Consider the following 19,605-nt stretch of genomic DNA (forward strand, 5'->3'; position numbering starts at 1 on the left):
GAAATCCAAAAACAAAAAAACAAAAACAAAAACATAGAACCATGACAGTTATTCTTCACATATATTCATGCAATGACTAAGAACTTCACTCTATCACTTGTAGCCATCACCTGACACACACCAGAGGATTACTTTGTGTTATGTCTTTGCTGTTTGACCACTATCAAAATGAATAGATGGTGCCAGTACATACCATAATACTCCCGATTGATTTTTTTTTTTTTTTAACCTCGCTCCAGTTCAAAGACTCAGAATTTGAACAATTTGAGAAATGCTATATAACATTTAATCCATCGGGCTTTCACACATCTTGAGTCCCACTAAAAAATAGAATATCCTCGGAGGAGATGCTTCAGTGCATATTATACACTGAATAAATGTGTCAGCCTGTACACTTTCTAGTAATATGACAAAATTGGGTATATAATGTTTTCAGTTTCAGAGGTAAGAGTCAGCAATTTGTTTTAATTGGAGTCCTCACCTTGTTTCCTCCTGTGCCCTTAATCTCTCTTGAGTTTTGCTCCCTGTGTGAAAGGTTTAGATAGATTAGGGTGAGTTTTGTTGTTGTTATTTGCTTTTGCTTTGTCTGCTAAAGTATTGTATTACTACTGAACCATAAAGTGAGTTTTAGCAGTGTGTAATTTTCCCAACTGAACTAAAAGCAGAAGTGACTGCATGGAGAAGTGGGGTGAATCCACATGCTCATGTTCAAGTTCCCTGATAGAAATATGTGATGCACTAATTTGATGGGAATTACTTGTGATCTGTCTTTCCTTCTTCATATTACAATGAGTTTAACATGATGCATTTAGCCCTTGCTTTAGCAAAGCAGTAAGGCATCTTGCATGGAGAACTTTGTGAGGATTAGTGAGTTAATATGCCTGAAATAGAAAGCAAAGGGAGAGGAGCCATAGTGTGAAACAATTTATTCAAATACAGTCCTAGGGATGTGAGGTCAAACCATGTCTGGGATGTGTTTGGAATGTCAGATTGATCCATTCCTGCTGGATATGGGTACTGCATCACTTCTTTAGTGTGCCTTTAGGAGTGGATACCTTCTGGTCTGTTCACTCCACTATGCACCTGTGTAAGCTGCATTCCCAAAGAAATAGTGTATGCAAGTCCACTGGATCCTTTCCTTTAACCTCATTTAAAGAGCACGCAGATCCCATGAGATGCTTTTCCTACTTCTAGAGGAAGTTGAACACAGTGTCTTTCAGGACCATGGGGAGGTTCTCCTGTCCCAGTCCAAAACATGAAAGGCTGCTGCAGTTCTGCATCCCTGGGTTCAGCCAGTAGCGAGGCTGAGCCCATATTGCCAGTGGGCATGTACAGTGTACACAAATAGACATGCTGCCACACAAGTCAATTCGGAAACAAATGCCTTGATCAACACCCATGTACATCTGAACAACACTCACGTAATCACGAAAAAGCACATGTTCACAGCCACTCAGCCCTGTTGTTGGCACTCACACTTTTCCTATTCAGCTAGTCTGACTTGAGGCTCACCAAGAGCCTACAGACTCAAATTCATCAGCTCACCCACTTGGAAGAGGGTAACAAATTGGATTTAATGATAAGATAGGGCAGAATGTGATGATGATGTGGAGGGCTCAGTCTGACAAGCGACATGTCAACATACAGCTGTCCTCTTTAGTCTCTTTTTCTCCTTTTTTCTCACACTTTTTCTCCATGATCCATCTCAGTTTCTCCCTTTGATTTTCCCTCTGAACATCCCACTGTGAGTATTGCATATTTTTGTCTGGGCAGCCTGTCAGATTTGCTCCTTTTCCTTTCCCTTTCTTTTCTCTTTTTTCTTATCTCTATTCTTCAGGGACCCACCTGTTCGATCAAATGGAATGCTAATTTTAAGCTCTGCTAGTATTTTGATTGCTCAGTCTTCTCTATTTGCAGGGCCCTGTTGGACCCCCAGGAGACAAAGGATCATTGGTACAGTATGTCTTTCTCACTACACCCAAATTTTAAGGGGAGGGGGCAAACAAATGAATTTTGTTACTATCATTATATATATGCTATATATATACTAGCGATTTCATAAAATCATGATTAATTTTTTGGTTTAGTCACATGTCGGGAGAGTCATATGTTGGCTGATTAGCCAAATGAGACTTCAGATATGCACTACCACTACATGTTTGCTGTAGTGGGTTATGAGAAAAAGAGTTATCCAGACTCTTGTTCTGGTGACAACTTTTCCTCACCCCTCAGAATAGTTCCCACAGATGGAAAGAAGAAGTATGTCATGGCAGACAATTCAAGGCATGTTATTATGCTTTATAATATAATATATATAATATAAATACTTATAAGCATTTTTCTTGCTTAAGGCTTGCAGAAAACCCTGCATTTAAGTATTTCCTTTAATCATTTACTAGGATGCAGTCAATAAGTATGAAACAAATGGCTGTTTATTGTAGTTTTACTATATGCTGGCATGCATTTCCAGTGGTATAGCCCAGTCATAGTGTGCACTAGTTTGACACCAAGAAACTGAATTGTCTTTTCTCTTCCACAGTCCCTTGATCAGTTGTATTTTCTCCCTGTTCGTATACTTGCCTTCTTATAAAGAGTCATTATTACCTTTCCAGTTGAGGTTTGGGAGATTTGACTGGAGTGATACACTTACAGTTCCTCGAGGCACAGAAACAACTGATGCTGTGATAGTTCAGTGTGGAATTATTTTATTCTAGTCTCTTTTGAAAGTGTGTTTAACTGTTAGCATGGTGGGTTGTTGGTGGTGGGTTTTTTTTTTCCAAATAATCATTGAGTTCAGTATTTTTTTCTCTTCAGCTAAGGATAATCTGGCCAGTACAGCTCATGTTTCTGCATTTGTCTGTTCTCTCCGTGCCAGGGTCCTCGTGGTGTACCTGGTATCCCTGGACCACAGGGGCCTCCTGGCCAGGATGTAAGTAAAACAAAAGTGTAAGTGCTTACAAAATTTGCTGATGCTTAAGACTAATTTCCCCAAAAATTGTGTGCATACTCAACCTTGGTTGTTGAGTGTTACTAGGATAGTAACACTCAATGGAGATGATTTGCAAAAATTGAACTCTTATTTCAGGATTTCGGGGAAAAAGAAATTTAGGCCGCAGAGTAACTTTTGGAGGAAAGCGATGGACAACTTATGTGGCAGCATACACTGGGGAATGATCCTATAGTAGAAAAGGATGATAGTTAAGCTCTCTAGGAAATTCATAGAAGTCTCTAAGATAAGTAACCCATAATATTTCTATAAAAATAAGGCCGCCCCCACTAAAAAGCTGTTTATGAGTTCATTTTACTGCTGCTGCTGTGCTTAAGAGATGACACTTTAACCTCTTCTCTGTGCATTCTCCTCACTCAACTCTCTGCAGTTGAGTCATGGAGCTAAGGGATAGAGGGAAGCAAGGCAGACTCCCAGCTTGATAGCTGAGCCCTCTCACTGCCCAGTTTTGTCACAGTGTTGAATCAGGGAAGAGATTTTTTTTCTGCTGGTAAGCCAGATCTGTGACATGGAAACCTGCCTTGGAGGAAAATCAGCAAGGGGGCTGTGAAGATTTTGAGAGATGTAATCTTTGCATTTGTGCCTGTTGGAGGAATGCTGTGGGAAAGGGACAGTGGCCTTCTGTAACTCTCTTCCTCATCAAGCTTTCTTATGCTGTCTTATCTGAAAGGGGTACCAATTTTCGTTAAGTACTTGTGAGCATTGACATACACCAATTATCATAAAGGGTGCTCTTTTCTATAAAATAGCTCTCCTTTTCTCCTGAAACATTTGGAAAAGAAGGTGTTGGGTTTTTTGTTCACCCGCTCCATCGTAAGACAGATGATTGTGACAGTGGTGTTCCGCAAAAGCCTATTGTGGCAGAAACGGTCTATCACTTTGTGTCCCTGGGCAACCATTGCAAATGTTTGAGTTCTTTAACCAAGAGGTTCTTTAACAGAGCTTTTATGCAGGAGATAAAACAGATGAGCTTATTGCAAGTGCATATGAGGAGAGTGTAGAGCCAGCTTTTCTAAGTCTCTTTCTGGCTCTGCTCAGATCAGTGTTGACTGGTCAGCTCTTGGAGAAGCAGCACTGCAGTCTTTCTATCTCTCCTACTCCCTGCAGGAAATTACCCAAGCAAAACCATTGCTTATGGTACTTAGAAAGCACATCTTCTATTACACAAACTGATTTAACTGCAGTCAGCATGCCTTTCAAAAACTATGTTTTCTGGTTGATCACCTATTAAGCAATTCTACCTGTATTTCAGGATGTGTAAATGTAACTACAGAGCACATTCCAGCATTTCTTGGTATAACAGCAGGGATACTTTGTTTGACAAGATCCTGCATTTCCCAGTTTCTTGATCTCCACTTTCATTTATGCATAGTACAAAGGATTTCTGATTCTGCTTTTTGCACATTTCTGTATCAATGTAGCATTTCTGTGTTCTTTGAAGCTTGCCCATTTTTGTATTCTCTTGTGTTTATGCAGTATGCCATCAGTTAGAAACACTCTGATTTGAATTGCTGATAGGAGCTTGCCACATAATTCCAAAGCTATTCAGTAGCAACAGCCTTAATGACTTGTCTCAATGTCTTGTCTTTTGCTGTGGCCTCTGCAAATGTATTTCATGGTGGTTTTTTTTTTTTTTTTTTTTTTTTGTTTTGTTTTGTTTTGTTTTGTTTTGTTTTGATTTTGGTTTTTTTTTCCCGAGACTGATTAATTCTTCTAAATCACATTTACATACAGTAGTCTATTCTCTGCCTTGTTTTTCCAACTGCTGACTCATCAGATGCCCTTGGAAATGTGTCTTATAGGTTATTCTATTCTCTGATACTGTAATATCATATTTAGAGTTGTATTTCAGGAGGTGAAAGAATAAATACTCCCTTTGCAGTAGCTTTGACCAGAATTATCTCTCAGAGGAGCACTTTTTGTTGTTGTTGTGGTTTTTTTTTTTTTGCATGACTGCATCCTGGAAGGAGAGTCTGACACACCATTAGGCTGTACTGCAGTTCAGTGAGACCTCAAGGCTGGAGAGTTCAAAGTGGAACTTCTAGAGAGAATCCAGCAGAGGGCCACAAAGATGAGGAACACGGAACATCTCCCCTATGAGGAAAGGCAGAGAGACCTGGGACTGTTCAGCCTGGGCAAGGCTGAGGGGGAATGTTATCAATGCTTATAAATATCTAATGGTTGGGAGTCAAGTGATCACAAATTGGAACATGGGCAGTTCCATCTGAACGTGAGGGAGAACTCTGTTACTTCGAGGGTGAGAGAGCACTGGAACAGGTTGTCTGTAGAGGTTGTGGAGTCTCCTTCTCTGGAAATATTCGGAATTTACCCAGACTCTTTCCTGTGCAGCCTTCTGAAGGGAGCCTGCTTCAACGGAGGGTTCAACTGGATGATTTCCAGATGTCCATTCCAACTTCTATAATTCTGTGGTTCTGTGCTCAAAAAATCTGTCCATAAATCTCTGCAGAACCTCTTCTTCTGGACAAAGCAGTGAATAGCTGAATCTACTGCTTTTTTTTTTTCCTCTTTATCATCTCTGGTCTACCTGTGTTATTCTCTCTAAATCTGTGGTTTTTGTTTTTTGTTTGTTTGTTTTTTAAATTAATTAAAGCCCCGATTCTTGAAGCCTGAACTTAAAGCAAACTTTTTTATATTCTTCTTTTTGTTTGTTTCTTTTTTTTTTTTTCCTTCTTATGTTTGGGGATGGGAACAGAAAAGCCAAAGAACAGATGGAACTGAACTTGGCAAAGGATGCAAAGAATAACAAGAGATTCTGTGGGTTCATTGGTTAGAAAAGAAGAGCATACCCCCAAAAAGAGTGTATCCCCTCTGATAAGTAAGAAGGGAGAAGTGGCTGTGGTGGACAAAGAGAAGGCTGAGATAATCAACATGTTCTTTGCCTTGGTCTTTACTGGCAACCAGGCTTTCCAAATCTTTCATGTCCCTGCACGTCCAGTTAGAGGTTGGGGGAGCAAAATCCCTCCCACTGTAAGCAGAGAGAGAGTTTGAGAACACTTGATGAGATTAAATATATGCAAGTCAAAAGGCCAGATATCTTGCATCTAAGTGTCCTGAAGGAACTGGCTGAGGTGGCTGCCAAGTCACTCTCCATCATATTTGAAAAGTCACGTCTGTTGGGCCAATTCCCATTGTCTGAAAAAAAGGAAACATCACTCCCATTTTTAAGAAAGGTAAAAAGGAGTACCTGGGCATCTACAGGCTGGTAAGCCTCCCCTCTTTGCCAGGAAAGATCGTGGAACAGATCTCCCTTTAAATTATTTTAAGACACATGCAAGGTAAAGAGGTAATCTGAGATGGCCAGCATGGCTTCACCAGGAGCAAATTATGCCTGGCCTCTCTGGTGGCCTGCTAGAATGGAGCAACAGTATCAGCCAACAATGGAAGACCAACCGATGGACTTCTGTAAGGTCTTTGACACAGTCCCACACAACAAAAATCCTAATCTGTAAATTGCAGAATGTGGATTTGTTGGGTCTTCTATTTCATGGATAAGGAATTGGCTGCATAACCAGCGCCAGAGAGTTGCTTTCAATGGCTCTGTGTCCCTCAGGAGTCTGAGCTGGGACTGATGCTCTTCAATATCTTTATCAACAATCTAGACAGTAGGATTGAGTGCACCCTCAGGAATTTTGCTGATGATACTAAGCTGAGTGTGCAGTTGATACGGCAGAAGGAAGGGACACCATCCAGAGGGACCTGGACAGACTTGAAAATTGTGTGCATGTGAGCCTAATAAAGTTCAGTAAAGCAGAATGATTTTAAACTAAAAGAAGGGAGATTTAGATTAGATTATAGGAGATAATTCTTTACTCAGAGGATGGTGAGGCACTGGAACAAGTTGCCCAGAAAAACTGTGATTGTCCCATCCCTGGAGGTTGGATCAAATCCTGGGCACACTGATCTGGTGGGTGGCAACCCTGTCCATGGTGGGGAGTTGGAAGTAGGTGGGCTTTACGGACCCCTCTAACTCAAGCCATTCCATAATATTATTCAGTAATTTGTATTTCCCTCTATCTGGACTACTTTTCTCCATAATAGGACTGTTACATGCCTAGTTTCATTTCCTCAATAAAATTACTTCAAATATTAATTTTACTTACTTTTGGAAAAAAGAAAAATCCAAGCACATTTAAAGCTGGCAGTATTCCTGTATCAACTATTAAAAAAAGCATAGCCTTAAGTAATTTATCCAGAGAAATTGGCCAAATCTGTGTCATGCTCTGAAAGCTGCAGAAAGTGATTCTTTGCTTTTCTCTGGAAGCATCCATTCTGCTCTGCTTGTCTCCTGGGAGAGAAAAAGTTTCCTTTCAGCATACCTTAAATTAAAATACAATCTGAATGACAAAGTCTCTTGTCCTACAGATAGCACTGAGGGCACCCATTTGATTTGGTCTTTCTGTATTTTGAATATGATAATTTTAATTAACATAAACATTAATCATTCTTAAATGTGCTAATTATTACTGATAACTACATTCCAATTTTACTGGGAAGTTAATCTTTCCATCTATTTATTTTTGTAATTGCAAAAACTTAATGTGTGCATACATTACTGCCACTGGATCTGAAGAACAGACTTTTCTTTCCTGGGGTTGGTTTTTCCAGGCAGTTATAAGGCCATTTCCAAGGAGTTTTTATCTTTGCTTTAGAATTCATGCACCCCGAATCAAAGGATAGTCATTGTTTCCTTTTTTTTTCTTGTTATTCCTGGAAATCAGAACACTTCTATGCTAGTGATTTTTTGTCTAGTTTTCTATAGTACTACTTCCCAACCATGTGCTTGTGATTTTGCTGTTGCATGTGGCTGGCTTCCTTATAAATTTTCTTTCTTTCATTTTTCAACATGTCATTTACACAACTTCCATCCATTCTCACTTTGGGACCGTTTGTGTGTGTCACCTTTTGCAGGTCAATCAAGTACTCTGGATCCTGTGCATCACACCTCCCTGTTGCTGCCTGCTTTGTCCTCCCTGATATCCAGTGACACTATTAATTGATATTCTAATATCAATTGCAGTTACACTCTGTACCTTCTGTCATTTTCAGTCAACTTAGAGTAGTTCATATCTTGTAGCTGGTTATGTTTTCTAACTCCAGGTCTCCATAGCTCAGCAGTGTTTTCTTTGTTTTGGACTCAGCCCATTGCCTATTCTGCAATAATGCAACATGCTGAAGTGCCATTGTCCTGTATTTCAACTCATACAGTCATTCATCAAATGAGACTCTATTGCTGTCTTGTATTTCAACTTTTTGGCTTTTCCTGGGGTTGCTGTTTTCAATTTCACCAACCATGGCTTTTTCATCCTGATTTATTTACATCCTATTAAAAGACGTCACTGGCTCCACATCATACAGCTTTCAAGAAGATAGGTCTATCTCTTTGTCTCAAAGCAATCTGATGCAAGGTAGATATCATAGCCATGTTGAAGAGAATTTCACTTCTAGTTACTTTCTGATCAAGGTTGATTCTCGTGGCTCAAGTCTTTGCTTTCTATTGAACTCCTTAAAACAAATCCTGTGTGAATCTTCCTTAACATAGCCAATATGTGAATATCTCCTTCACACTGCCTTCTCTTGAGTCTCACCTGTGGAAGGTTTAGCTTCCTCTAAAAACAAACTTTTCATCCATGGAATTCAGTACTAGTTCAGTTCCGCTTACGTCACTTAGTTCATATTTAATATTCATCTCTTAAGAAGCCAAGGTAACTGTTAGGTTGTCATTCACTCAGAAGTGTTTAATATGGACATAGAAAAAGAGCTACCAAATATTTTTTATTTTCTCTTTGCTCTGACGTGGACTATAGAATTTAAATTATAAGCAAGATGCAAGGATGAAATCCTATTTTGTCCTATAGCTGTAACTGTGGTACAGTAGGTTATCACAACTGTGCCTCTGTGCACACCCTGTGCACATAGATCATGAGTTCCCCAGTCAGCCGAGGAACTCCCTGTCTAGTTGGCTTCATAAATAGTACAATGGACTTACTGGAAATGATGGACCAACTCAAATTCACGTGATTGACATAATTCCTAAGCCCCTTCCTAACAAAGCCTTTGGTTAATTAAAGCTGTTTTCCATGTTCTAATTTGTGTAGCCCTAGGTGTTCCTTGGGTGTGCTAAGCCTGGGCCAATTTACAGACATTACTTTTGTTGATTAATGTCCTGGGTGGGGAATCTGGCACCAGGGAATCATAGAGACCTCCTCAGGTGGGTCCTTGCAGAAGCAGCCGAACTGAGCACAAGATACTTCTAAATAATAAGTAGAAACTGTTCTGCATGTGCAAATGTGGTTGTGTAGGTCAGTCTTTTGTATGCAATTTAAGACGATCAATAGCAGTGGATCACACATATGCAGGACTAATTACATAGGGCAACAGGCTAGCTTGATAGAGAAGTTAGAGAGTGGTTTTGGAAATCTCAGTCCAACTGAAAATGCCACTGAAGATTTCCCTCACTGTCTGAGTGATGACCAGCTGTTCTGCTTAAGAAACTCAGTTCCCCATGTAAGCATTACTTAATGCAAAGATTCAAAACAAATTGTTTGTTAACAGATTAATAACTTGCTAATAACAGGCAAGAGATGCCCATTAAGGTTCCCTTTTCCCAGCCATAGTTTCCTGCAACTTAAATTCCAAGAATGCTTCTCATTTCCTTATTATCATCTCATGAAAGCTGACACAAATACTTTTTTTCACATCGAAAAAGAAAAAAAGAAAGTTTACTTGCTATTTCTGGTGCAAGGATTTGTTTGCAACACTAATGCAAAGAGAGGCCATGAGTTTTCATTTTACAGGTGTCCTCAGGAATTTAAAGCTTCATCCTTCACACTTCCGCAGTCGTACTGTTTCCTGGGACCAGGAGACATGCCAGAGCAATTTCAGTTGTGTGACTCAGACGAATTTCACTGGGTCATAATGTAGATAAGAGAGATTTAGGAAGGAATGAGAAGAAGTGATTAAGAAACAGCAAAAAAACAGAGAAGTACAACTTCTAAATTTGTACATGGAGGAGTTGACTGTGTGCCACATGCAGAGAGCAGTAGTGCTCAGCAGAAACATTTGTCAGTCCAAAGCAATCAGCAGAATGTGGGAGCAACCAGAGGGTTAGCATATCATAATCTTATAGAATTTTCCTTTTCTATTTTATAGGGTCTACCTGGAAATCCAGGGGAAAGAGGACCTCCTGGAAAACCAGTATGTAACTTTTCTTCCATGCTGCATCCCCCAGAAGTTTTTGTCCTGCTGTTCTGTTCCCTTCTATCTCATTTATTTTCTTCCAGTACAAGTTGTCTCGAGGACGGTTCAGAGTTTTTTTTCTGCTGCTCTTCCCAGGAAAAAACAAAAACAAAAACAAGCAAACAAACAATACCTAGGAACTATTAAAAAAAAATATAATAAAAATACCTATGATGGTTTGGAACAGTATGAAAATAACTGAATGTTCTGCACACAAAAAAAAAGCCAAAATTGTAAAGGCAAATTATATATATATACTATAGCATGCTATGAGCAAGTACATGATCAAAAATACACAGAGGTCTCAGATATGATGTTCACTGATAATGTGAAGGAACTGTTTTTTGTTTTTTTTTATCCCAAAAAGAAACTTATACCAGGGCACAGAATACACAGAGGTCTCAGATATGATGTTCATTGGTAATGTGAGAGAACTGGAATGTTTTTAGCCCATAGAGAAACTTATACCAGGCCACAGATATGTTCAGGAAGATTTCTTACATTTACACCTTTTAACGTTGCCTGAATTTTTCACTCCACAGGGTACCTCACCCCTGCTCTCTCCAGAGGACATAAATCTCTTAGTGAAGGTAATCAGCTTCTGAGGATGGTGGGAGTTTATCTGAATGTTTGATTGAAACCTAACTAACACCATGCGATGGGAAAGCATCAGAGCTAGAAGTGCAAAAGATGCCTTAAATTACTCCAGCAGAACTTGAAAATTGCAGGTCTCCTACTGACACAGCTGTTGGGACACACAAGGATGTGCTGGAGATCAAAACCCAGTGCTCTCCAGCAGCCCACACTAGTGATATGGTCTACAAAGATCTTTGCAACGTGGTTTAAGTTGTAAAAACTCTGAGACTTTTTTTTATCTCTTTGGGAGGCTTTCATTTCCAAGCAGGAATAACTATTGTGAAGTTGTATTACCTAAAGCAGAAAATGGAAACCACTTTAATCAAATGGCTGATCTTTCACACACACCTGCAAGTGACCACACTTCGCACTGTGGGTGCAAATTCAGTTTGCATAATGCGTCTAAAAGGATGCAGGTAATTAAGCCCACGTGCACCCATGTTTCAAACATGGTGATCTGTCTGTCTGCTTTTACTCTCCATGTAGACAGTTGTCTGGAAAACGAGTCTCTGTTTGAGAGGTGCTGATTGCAAAATCTTTAAAGATTTACGCGGGCTGAGTTGGGAGATTTTTAAGCAGGTTTGAGACATGGAATGAAATCCTTCCTTATTGATTAGAAGAAACTAAAAAATTACTTTTCTTACTAACCACATTAACAAAATGACCCTTTTAAGATTGCTGCTTTGAAATTACTTCATTGAAGAGCTGTTTTTCTCAGGCAACACTGTATTTTTTTCCAGAGAATTCACTATATTGCATTGTTTGGTATTTCTGATCAGGAGAGTAGCAACAGACTGTTTCTCTGTTCTCTGTTTCTTGGGTATGGAATATCATTTTGATGTTCTTTTTTTTTTTTTTTTTAAACTTCTATTATGTTACAGTTGCACACACACAGCATATTCTTTATGTTTTTCACTCTGTACCTGGCCCAGCTTTACATACAGCGTCACCTTCAGACTCCAGATGCAACTAAGGCTCGGTTGTTCTGTATATCTCTCAAGCTTTTACATTTTCAGTAGGAAAATATAATTGGAGGAACTGAGGTTCAGAAAGACATTTTACCCTGCAATTTCACAATGGATCATTGGCTGAGTTGGGAGTTGTACCAAGCTGACCTGGTGTCTCATTGTTTGGGCTATGTTGTCTTTCAGCCTTTCTGGTCCTGTGCTGCAACACTGCAGTTTTCCATATCAGTATGCCCTCTTAGCAGTAACTCAGCAACTTTTTGACTGATACAGATGGAGGATTCTTCAAGTAGTCTTGTAGATTACAAACAAAGCTTTTCTTGATAATGTTGCTTTGTGGCTATTTGATCTTGTTTCCTCAGTTTCTTGATTGTTAAGATCAGTTAAGAGCTGTCCAAAACACTCCAAGGGATCCTATGGATGCTCAGCAACTGGCCCTCTCTCTCCTTTACACTAACCTCACTTCACTGTACGTCAACATAACCCAGCAACTCCTTGATGTGGTCAAAGTGCAATGGCCTACAGGTTGTGCTAGCTCCCCACTGCTGCATTCATACTCAGCATCTGCAAGCTCTACTAGATACCTTCAGTCTGTTGCTAACTTAATTCTTAATGTTCTCTCCTAGGATGTGTGCACTGAATGCCCGCCTGGCCCACCAGGACTGCCAGGCATCCCAGGTTTCAAAGGTGACAAAGGTCTCCGAGGACCACCAGGTAGAGACGGCCAGGATGGGAAAATGGTAAGAGAGCTAGGGAAGTGGTCATCCCTTGGGTTTGGTTTAACTATATCCCTTGGATATGCTTTACCCATTTTTTTTTTTTCCCTAACAATATTCTTGCATGTTTGATTTTTATTTTTTTCAGTTACAATGAACTGAATCTTTTATAGCTGTCTTTGAAGTCAATGGACTGGATCTCAGCTGCTTCAGGGAGCCATAAGGTCTCTTCTGAGCCTTCTTTTCTCCAGACTAAACAATCCCAGTTCTCTCAGCCACTCTCATAAGACTTGTGCTCCAGACCCCTTGCAAACTTCATTGCTCTTCACTGGGCATGCTCCAGAGCCTTAATGTCTTTCTTGTAGTGAGCAGCCAAAAACTGAACACAGTACACAAGGTGTGGCCTCACCAGAGTTGAATACAGTGACCAGCTTTCCTGGAGCCCTTTACCTTTCAGGACAGACTCCCAAGGGACCCTCTGTACCAGTGTCCTGAATAGTTCAAAGTCTCCTCTCCAGAAGTCCAAGCAGTTCTCTGTTTCTGAACAGCAGGTCTAGCAGGGCACCTCCCCTGGTAGGCTCTCTTACCATTTGCATCAGGAAGTTATCTCCCACACATTCTAGAAACCTCCTACTGCTTTTTCTGCTCTGTATTAAATTTCCAGCATATTTCAGGGAAGTTGAAGTCCCCCATGAGAACAAGGGCTGGTGATCACACAGCTTCTGCCAGCTGCTCGTAGAATAACTCATCCATCTCTTCATCTTAGTTAGGCAGTCTATAACAGACCCTCCACCAGGATGTCAGCCCTACTGACCTTTCCTCCTAATCCCTACCCACATAGACTTAACCTTATCATAGTGAGCTACAAGCTCAACAAATCGAAGCAGTCTCTAACATAGGAAGCCATGCCACCAAACCTCCTTTCTTGCCTTTTCATTCTGAAGAGCTTATAGCCCTCCGTTGCAACATTCCAGTTGTGGGACCAATCCCACCATGTTTCAGTAATGACCACTAAGTCATAGTTTGCCTGCCATGCAGTGGCTGAGAGCTCCTCCTGTTTGTTGTTCATGGTGCGTCCATTGGTGTTGATGCACTTCAGCTGAGACATTTGCCTCACTCCCAATCCTGTCATCCTGTCATTCCCCTAGAATCATCTTTAGTGAGCCTTATTTTATTCCCTTTCACATTATTTATTCCCTATTTCACATCTAGTTTAAAACCATCTCAATGAGCTCTGCCATCTCCTAGCCTAGGATCTGTTTCCCCCTTTAAGACTGGTGAGACCCATCTGTAGCCATCAGGACAGGGACCTGGTAAGCCACTCCATGGTCAAAAAAAAACAAAACTCATGTGATTGCACCAGCCTATCAGCCACATATTTATGAGATGGGTTTTCCTGGACCTCTCAATAGCCCTTGCTGCCACTGAAGGGATAGAAAAAAACAGTACCTATCCACCCGTTCTTTTCCATCATCTACTCTGTAGGAGAAACCAAATAACCCAGAAGCTGTTTTTCAGTCATGTTCATTGTTCAGAAGGAGAAATAGCAGTGGTATGTGAAAGGAAAGTAGAGAACAGTGACTGAGGAGTGAGTGGAGTACATTGCTGATTGAGACATGATCATTACGTGGATTTTTTGCTGTCTACAAGGATGCCTAAGGGAAGTTTTAGGAGTAGCTATTGTTTAAGAGACACAGATTTTGCAGAGGACTTGAAATAAAGAATGGAGGTTAAGGGGTTTTAATAAATGACATGTGCTGAAATTAATCCCTTAACCTTTTCAATTATTTGTCAGGAAAGAGTGAGAATAAAAGTGATGGCTCTCTACCATCCAGAGATCCTGTATTATTTCATAGCCCTAGAAAATCTTATTTAATGTTCTCTGTTTCAGTTTTCCTCCATCAGTCATGCTAGTAGATCTTTACAGTTCTACTAAGTGGAAATAAGTGAGTGAAAAGCTGTATGGTGTAACTGTGAATTTGACCCATCTGTCTATAGTGAGCTTTGATGCATCTCATTTGAGCTGCAAAGAAGAATTTGGAAGAAAATCAAAACTTTACTTCTCCAGGAAACCAGCCACTCCTGTAAAAAGTCGCACAGAGAATGTTATTCTAATTAATCAAGATCTTGACCACATTGTACCATATGGGTTTTGGCATGATGGTTTTCAGAGTTTTTCACATGGGAAATTCCTTTGTAATTAATCCTTGTTGGCACTCTGGTTGTGGCTTCCCCTTGAGATTATGTGTTTCCAGCAGTGGCCAAGGCTGATATGTATAACCACAAAGATTTCCTGAGGGTTAGCTTGTTTGTAAAAGAGCCAACTACAGTGTTAGGCATTATTGTAGGTTAACCAAGTGGCATACATAATGTGCTGATGAACCTTTCAATGCCATATGCAAAAAGATCTGTATAGTACAGTAGGTGCTGGAGAACAGTTCAGTCTGCAGTGCTGAGCATAAAAGTGGCCTGACCACCTTGGCTCTAGCACTGGGGATGACAGGCTCTGCCTTCTTGAAATGTAAGAAGCTAGTATTTACCTCTACCTCTTCTGAATTGCAGGGAAATGCTGGTCCCAGAGGTCCTGCAGGCCCACCTGGACTGGATGGCCAAAAGGTTTGTTGATCTTTAGTGTTCTAAGCAGAAATTATCTGTGATTAGTTCGAGCACTGTTGACACAAGCTCTTGATAGGACCCATCTCTATATTAAGGGGCAGAACTGGCTTATTGGTGGGCCCTGCGCTGGCATTTCAGTGGAGTACCACGGGTGCACAGAACTGCACAGCTATGTGAACACTGTTCCATTTAAATACAGTCTTCTATCATCCCTCTGTTCACAAAAACAAACAAACAGAAATGAAACAAAACAAAATGTAAAGTATTTGATTCTTGATAAAGAATTTCATTTCACTAATATTTTGAGGAGAGACATGGAAATTAGAATCAACTGTCAGTCCAAATCAGGTGAGGAAGCAATTAAAGCTTCAGCAAGTAACCTTCTTCCTGCATTGATTCTCTCCTTTCTATATCCCACATGTTGGAATCCCTTTAAATTAAAGTGTGGCCTTCAAATGCACCATGTGCAATATTTGCAGATCCATAGATCCTGAATGCTCCGTGAAATACACTGCAAAAAGAACGACTTGGTTCAGATGCATCTTTCTGCATCATGATTTAGGGATGTAGGCCAATATCAAGCACAATGTCTGAGGGATTCCAATAATATCGCATTCTGAGCATTTCCCACAAATAGCTCTGTCAGCATTCTGTTCACAGTGCCAGTGCCTGGTCAGTCAAAACTTTTAAAACTACCTAATGTGAAATAAATCAAAACAAATCAATGGAGGGAGAGAGAAGAAATGAAGGCCACAGGTTTTCTGCATACTTCCCTGCATCCTGACCTATTGTCTAAAACAACTTCTACTATTTTAACATCTTTGTATTTGCACTTATTAGTGTAGGACAAACTAATACTGATTCATAAATTAATTTTAAATCTTGCAAATTAAAGTGTGCTGAAGGTGAGCAGTAGAGTCTCAAAAGCAAACATTAAGGCCGATCAAAATGAGAGTACCTCCCAAGATTAAATTTTCAGAGGAATTAGCATCCATAAAGACAACAAGCAGTGGAAAACCCAGGTAGTCTGGGACTCCCATATGCTGCTTTCTTTAATGCTATGCAAAAGTGGAGATCTGGGTAGCAAGACTGAATAGAATGGTTTGCATTGGAAGGGACCCCAAGATTATCTAGTTCCAACACCTTACTGTGGGCAAGGACACCTTCCACTGGGTTAGGTTGCCCAGGACCCCATCCAGCCTGGCCTTGGATACCTCAAGGGATGGGGTAACCACAGCTTCTCTGGACAACCTCTTCTAGAGCCTCACCATCCCCATAGTGAATAATTTCTTCCTTATAGCTAATCTAAATCTAATCTCTTTTAGTTTAAGGCCACTACTCTTTCTCTTATCAGTATACAGTATACTCAGTGATAAGGAATCCCTCTCCAACTTTACTGTAGGCCCCCCTTCAGCTGCTGGAAGGCTGCTCTAAAGTCTCTCTGTAGCCTTCTCCAGGCTGAGCAACCCCAACTCTCACTGCAAAGGCTCTTCACAACAACTTCTAAACCTGTTTAGTTGAAACCTGTCCAAGGAGGTTGTAGGTGCCCACCCCTGGGGGCATTCAAGGCCAGGCTGAATGTGGCTCTGGGCAGCCTTGTCTGGTGGTTGGCAACCCTGCACATAGCAGAGGGTTGAAACCAGATGATAGTTGTGGTCCTTTTCAACCCAGGCCGTTCTGAGATTCTATGATGATGATCTATCAAACAACAAGACTTAGACTGTACATGTGCATAATATAAAATCAAATAATTGATAAATAATCTGGCTTGCACTCAGTGAACTGGCAAACTCATGGCGTTTGCAATTGTTAAGAATTATATTGTGAAAGAATATATTGTGAAAGAAGAGACAAAGACAAAGGCTGTCACTGTGACTCCTTTCCAGATATTTGAGGAGGCTCCTCATGGTGAAAAATCTAGAGAGCTCTGCAGTTTTGAAAGTGCAGTATGTTGTCTCTACCAGCACCATGCAAATGTGTATAACTCTCCCTTCCCTACTTGGCTCCTTGCTCTCATGTAATGAACCAGAGAATCATTTCAATGGCCTGCAATTCATTAGTGTCCTCTGTGTCATTCATGTCATAATTTGTATACCCAGCATCTCAGGTTTTTTTGCTGTGTGAAATTCATCTTGCCTGTAAGCAACTGCAAGCACTGATAATACAGACATCTACTTCTGAGTTAGTTGCTTCTGCTTTGTTGTCAGAGACACAGGGAAATTGGAGGGCACATTCTGGGCATTAATTTTCTGACTGCACCTTAGAAATGCTGGTTTTGACATTGTGGGCCCTGAAGGCAAAAAAGATTAGTACCTGATGCTGTAGATGCCTTTAGTGGGCCGAATGATTCCTTACCAGAATCCCATTGAGTACATTGCCTAGCAGCCTTTTTATTTTTAAGGATGTTTATGTCCTCTTTGTGTCCCTAAGCCAAGAAAATGAAATTATATTTATATATATATAAGTAAAAGGCCATCCTGAGTCTGTTCAAAGACCATTTTCCCATATATTGCTAGCTCCTGCATTGATAGGGAAAATCACAGGCAGAATTTAATAGGAGCAGAAGCAGGGTTCAGTTCTTATTTCTGTATTTTATGCTCAGATGACCAAGTGCTTTATGAAATAAGTCAAAAAGCTAATAAAATACTGAATCTAAGTGACTTTCAGTGACTTTTTTTTCTCATTATCAAGGGTGCTAAAGGAGACCGTGGAATAACTGGGGATGCAGGAGAAAAAGGCGAACAGGTAAAAATTAACTATGCTTTCCAATAGTGCTTTGTTTATGATTCCTTCTTCAACAGTTGCTCTAATGCTGAAAAATACAACTACTTGAAAAAAAGACAAGAAAGATGAAATTTGTCCATCACTGCTAAACCTTTACTTTATTAAGAGTGGGACCATAGAAGTCCTCCTCAGGATTCCCTTCCATCTCCAACTCAAATCTTCCCTGTGTTGTGTTGCTGGATTCTAAGATGATTTTTTCGTCACCTCTTTATTCAATACATTCAGTTCTCTGCAGTACCCAACTTCTGTTCACTTCCTCAGCTAATATCTACATGAGGTCCAGGAGACTAAACACCTCTGGACTGAAAAGGCCAGTTTTGCTATTAATCCTAGAAGTGATGGACTTTTATAGGATGTGCCACAGGAAAGAAAATAGTCTAAATTGTAGAAAGTGTTTGCGCTTGTTTTTGTCAAGGGCTGAGTGAGTAGTTTAAGGTGCAAATTCAGTCTTCAAAGTAAATTGTAGGATATTTTAAACGACATTGATTTCCAGCCTGGTCTTCTTCCACAATATTTGTTCTCAGCTCCTGTTAACATTCCGTGAAATACATATTACAGAAAGTACACCCTAAATCTAACTGTATTCATTACTGAAGTGCATACTTTGAAAACCAACGCTTTGATTTAAAAAGCTGCAGTCCATTATTTCCTTATAACCAGCACTCTGTGTATTGTCGTATTTTGATGTTACCTCACAGTACCCAATGATCAATTAACCTACATACAAGTAGAAATATGAATAATGTATGAAGTCTCTCGTTTTATTTCGCAGGGACACCCTGGAATGCCTGGCTTTGCAGGGGCTCCTGGAAACCCTGGCCCACCTGTAAGTTCCTCTGTTGCAAAGCAGATGGTCTTATATTTTCCTTAGTAATAACAGTATCCACAGAAAGGGCCATTCTCACCTGCCTGCACACTGCATTTTCCTTTTCCAGTGGGTTCCTAATGGTCCTTGAGTGTCATAGATTTCTCTGCTCATTATAATTGCTATTTAATACATCAGCCACTTTTCACTGATTGCTTCATCTCACTCTGTAAATTAATGCTAAGCTTCAGTCCCTCTCTTTATACAAGGCAATGATCATGAAAACTCTTCCACAGAGTCTACTTAGGAGTTCATGTATAGGTGTTTACTTATAGGCAGAATAAGCTCTCAGCCTGGAACCGGCAGATCTAACAGTGATTTTGGTTTTCAGCTTTACGCAGTAATATGATAGTGAATTTTTCTCCAATTTTTGTATCCTCCAGATTGCTTTTGGATTAAGAGACCTTTTACTCGTGTCCTGCTGTGTCACAATTCTTATTTCTTGTTCTGCACTCTGCACAAATACAGTTATGCTTCTTTGCATATATAAAGTCATAATACTGGAGTGTCATTGCAGAAGCAAGGCTGAAATAACTTGGCTCTCCTGCTTGTGATATCACCACTTGCAGTCTCCAGGAGCAGGGACTTTTCCTGAGCAAAGGGCTTTTCTTTCCAAACCTTCTGTCTTTGCCTATAGTCATTACTACTTACACTGCTGCTTGCAGAGCAATCTGACTGCTGTGATAAGGGTTTTCAGCATTTGTCTTTTATGGGAATCAGCATAGTTCCTTTAAAGCTGAGTTTACATTGTAACTCCTG

General features: G+C 40.2%; 1 protein-coding gene across 1 annotated transcript in view; it reads left to right on the top strand.

The window, feature by feature from the left end:
* COL22A1 (collagen type XXII alpha 1 chain) overlaps positions 1–19,605 on the top strand; it is a 211,400-nt gene that overhangs the window by 172,242 nt on the left and 19,553 nt on the right. The window contains exons 41-48 of the mRNA XM_042808661.1: positions 1,918–1,953; positions 2,876–2,929; positions 10,178–10,222; positions 10,807–10,854; positions 12,492–12,605; positions 15,144–15,197; positions 17,889–17,942; positions 18,754–18,807. Of these exons, the coding sequence (XP_042664595.1) occupies positions 1,918–1,953; positions 2,876–2,929; positions 10,178–10,222; positions 10,807–10,854; positions 12,492–12,605; positions 15,144–15,197; positions 17,889–17,942; positions 18,754–18,807 (459 nt within the window). The remainder of the gene's footprint in view (positions 1–1,917; positions 1,954–2,875; positions 2,930–10,177; positions 10,223–10,806; positions 10,855–12,491; positions 12,606–15,143; positions 15,198–17,888; positions 17,943–18,753; positions 18,808–19,605) is intronic.

Source organism: Centrocercus urophasianus, unplaced genomic scaffold (assembly GCF_019232065.1).
Source record: "Centrocercus urophasianus isolate 14NV4802_14NV808 unplaced genomic scaffold, USGS_Curo_1.0 seq_11, whole genome shotgun sequence".
Taxonomy (NCBI): domain Eukaryota; kingdom Metazoa; phylum Chordata; class Aves; order Galliformes; family Phasianidae; genus Centrocercus; species Centrocercus urophasianus.